The 2,947-nt window shown below is 47.8% G+C and overlaps 1 protein-coding gene across 1 annotated transcript; it reads left to right on the top strand.

Moving 5' to 3' along the window:
* Window positions 1–443: 443 nt before the first annotated feature.
* Window positions 444–2,698, top strand: LOC128709638 (myosin light chain alkali). The gene is made up of 5 exons (XM_053804643.1): window positions 444–513; window positions 897–927; window positions 1,073–1,381; window positions 1,470–1,556; window positions 2,454–2,698. Exons 1-5 carry the CDS (start codon window positions 511–513, stop codon window positions 2,486–2,488), a joined length of 465 nt encoding a protein of 154 aa, XP_053660618.1. The 5' UTR covers window positions 444–510; the 3' UTR covers window positions 2,489–2,698.
* Window positions 2,699–2,947: the final 249 nt, after the last annotated feature.

The following is a 2,947-nucleotide window of genomic DNA, read 5'->3' as shown; positions in this document are numbered from 1 at the left end:
GAAGTATGAAAAGGTATTTTTTGGCGTGAAATTAGTAAACGACCGAGCGAGATATGAAACACCGGCCCACGAGAGTGAACAGCCCAGAGGACCAGAAATACATGCCCCATAATGCGCCACCGAGAGAGAAGAAAAAAAAAGGCAGACACGGGCAGGTTCATGGGACAGGACGTCAAAACGCCAAGGGGGTAGCCTAATATGCCGACGTTAGAACGTCGGAACGTCTTGCTTGACCACAGCACACCAACACACCCACGGTGCGTATTGGCGAGCGGTGTAGCGTGGTAGTGGCGCGGCGCAGACACCAAGCAAAAGGCGCATGTCCCGAACCGGTGGTTTGTCGGGAAAGGCGGACCGATCTCGGGTCGGGCCACCTAATCGTACCGTCTCCCAACCTGCGAATGCTAAATATAATTCGTGAATGTGATCACTTCAGTGCTCTGTGAACAGTGGTTTGGAATAGTACGCAGTTGAGTCCGAGTCGGTCCGCGAGCTACACAAGATCACAAAATGGTGAGTTCTGGTCCCAAGGCACCCAAAAACCAAGACAAACCAGTTGCCTGCAAAACAAAAACCCCGAAGATAAGCGCATACAGTGTTGCTGATAAGTGATAAGCGAATGCGAATTTAACAAAGTTGATACTGTGTTGCGAAAGTTTTGCGATTAAAAAAAAAACAGAGCAGGCATACCTCTGCCCGAAGTTGTGACCTTATATGGAAGTTGCTAGATGACGTCTAGCGCCACCGTCAGAACGTCGTTTGGTGTTGACGAAGAACTAGCAGTTCACTAACGGTTCTATCTTTCTCTCCCTTTCGGTGTGATGGGATTTTCTTCCCTTCTCCTCGGGTTCCGGAATGCTGTGCCATTTCGCTGATGTGGCTTCCAACGATCCTAGGCCCACGATCTGAAGGATGTTGAAATTGAGAGTGAGTAGTTCGATCGCCCGGCACGGTACGGGAATCTAGTGTTCGGTGGCAAACAAAAACAAAAAAGCAACAGATGGACGACTCGATTGTGTCCGGTGATTTGCTAACGGTTGGTTTCTGGTTTTTCTGGCACGCAACCTTACAGAGGCACAGTTCGTCTTCTCCGTCTACGATTGGGAAGGTTCCGGCCAGATGGATGCCATGGACCTTGGCAATGCTCTCCGCGCCCTGAACCTGAACCCAACGCTTGACCTGATCGGCAAGATGGGTGGCACCCAGAAGCGCGGTGAGAAGAAGGTGAAGTTCGAGGAATTCCTGCCAATCTTCTCGCAGGTCAAGAAGGAGAAGGAACAGGGCTGCTACGAGGACTTCCTGGAGTGTCTGAAGCTGTACGACAAAAATGAGGACGGCACCATGCTACTGGCAGAACTGCAGCACAGCTTAACGGCTCTCGGTAGGTGGACGGGGATCTGGTCGATTCGAGAAATGGTCTATCACCGTTGCTAACCATACCCAAACACCGTGTTCGCTTCCCCCTTTAGGTGAGAAACTGGACGATATGGAGTTGGACAACGTCTTCAAGGACTGCATGGACCCTGAGGATGATGACGGCAACATCCCATACGGACGTAAGTATCCACCTTGAAGGCGCCGGGTCTCTTACCCTGGAAGCAGATTCGACCTAAGTGTCTATGGTGGGACACCCTGTACGGGATCTATGTAGAACCCTGTAACTGTGCTAATCACAACGATCTATGTCTTTACATGTACTCATCCCTATACGATGGAACATCGATCGTATAAATCTCTTGTAAACCTACCACACATACCACACACCCTGTGTTAATGATCCACGAATACCCTAACCGTTACAACGTCCTGTTGCGTGTGTGCGTGTCTCATTTGGATGGCTCTGGATTTGGATTTGACGCCACTACCAACAGCGTTCCTCAAGAAGATGATGGATAACATGGTTGTCATTGACCACGTTAAGTAAATTCATCACACACTCAATTGTGTACTTTTCAAAGTCTCCACTTAATGTCATCATACAAGCAAACACACACAAAAGAGTATTCGTAAGTATCTGTTGCCCATTTATCGCTGTCGTTCGCTTTGCCGCTTCGATTCCACACATCTTCGACTCACATCTCCATCGCCCAGCAACGGGGTCCGTGCTAATTTTGTTTTGTGCTAGAACTCTTTCCATCCTTCCTCCTTCCCGCCTGTGTATCCTTCACATCCCATCCTTTCCCTCCACCCGCTCGCCATCCCGTCGCAGCTGCCCGGACTTGTGTGGGTAGTAGCAGGTTGCCAAAAATGGGGTGGGCGAACCGCAAAGTCTTCTTGCGCCTTACGCAACCGCTTCTGCTCATGCGCGCTCATACGCGAACTAATAGGAATGCAAAAAAAAACCAACCCTGCCACGCAGCATGTGTGTGCGCACGCAAAAGAGTAAAGCCTGTGCGCGATGAAATAACGATCTTTCTCGGTGTTTTTTTTTTCCACCCCATTGCTATTTTCAGCATTTCTTCAGAGATTGTGTGACCACGCGCCGTAATCGAGCTATTTATATAATACAAAATATCAAAAGAGAGAACAACATCTTCACTATCGGAAACAAGACAGACAGCAACGATGGAAACAACCTGGCGAATTTGACAACATCAGCAACACATCTGCGAACATCAGCAAAACACTGAGTTTTTCCAGTTGAAGTCAACAGCAGCAGCAAAGTGAAACCATAAACAAGCAAACAAACAAAAAAAAAAGCAAAGAAACATATGCGAAGCAAATGCAAATCTCGTGCCGCATATGCTAACCGTGTTACAACAAGATCGGAAACATACGGAAGCGGTTATTACTATTTTTCTGTTAAGATTTAAATAAATTTCTACATAAAGAGGTCATCGTGGTGGTGGATGTGTTGAGTTTGGTCCGAAAGCTACCCATTAAGCGAGATTGCTCTTTTGCGGTTTCTGCCTTTCAATGAACGATTTTAGTAGAAGAGTTTGGTTAA

This window comes from Anopheles marshallii, chromosome 2 (assembly GCF_943734725.1).
Source record: "Anopheles marshallii chromosome 2, idAnoMarsDA_429_01, whole genome shotgun sequence".
Classification (NCBI taxonomy): domain Eukaryota; kingdom Metazoa; phylum Arthropoda; class Insecta; order Diptera; family Culicidae; genus Anopheles; species Anopheles marshallii.
The sequence above is the reverse complement of the archived record's forward strand: the minus strand, read 5'-3'. Positions and strand labels throughout refer to the sequence as shown.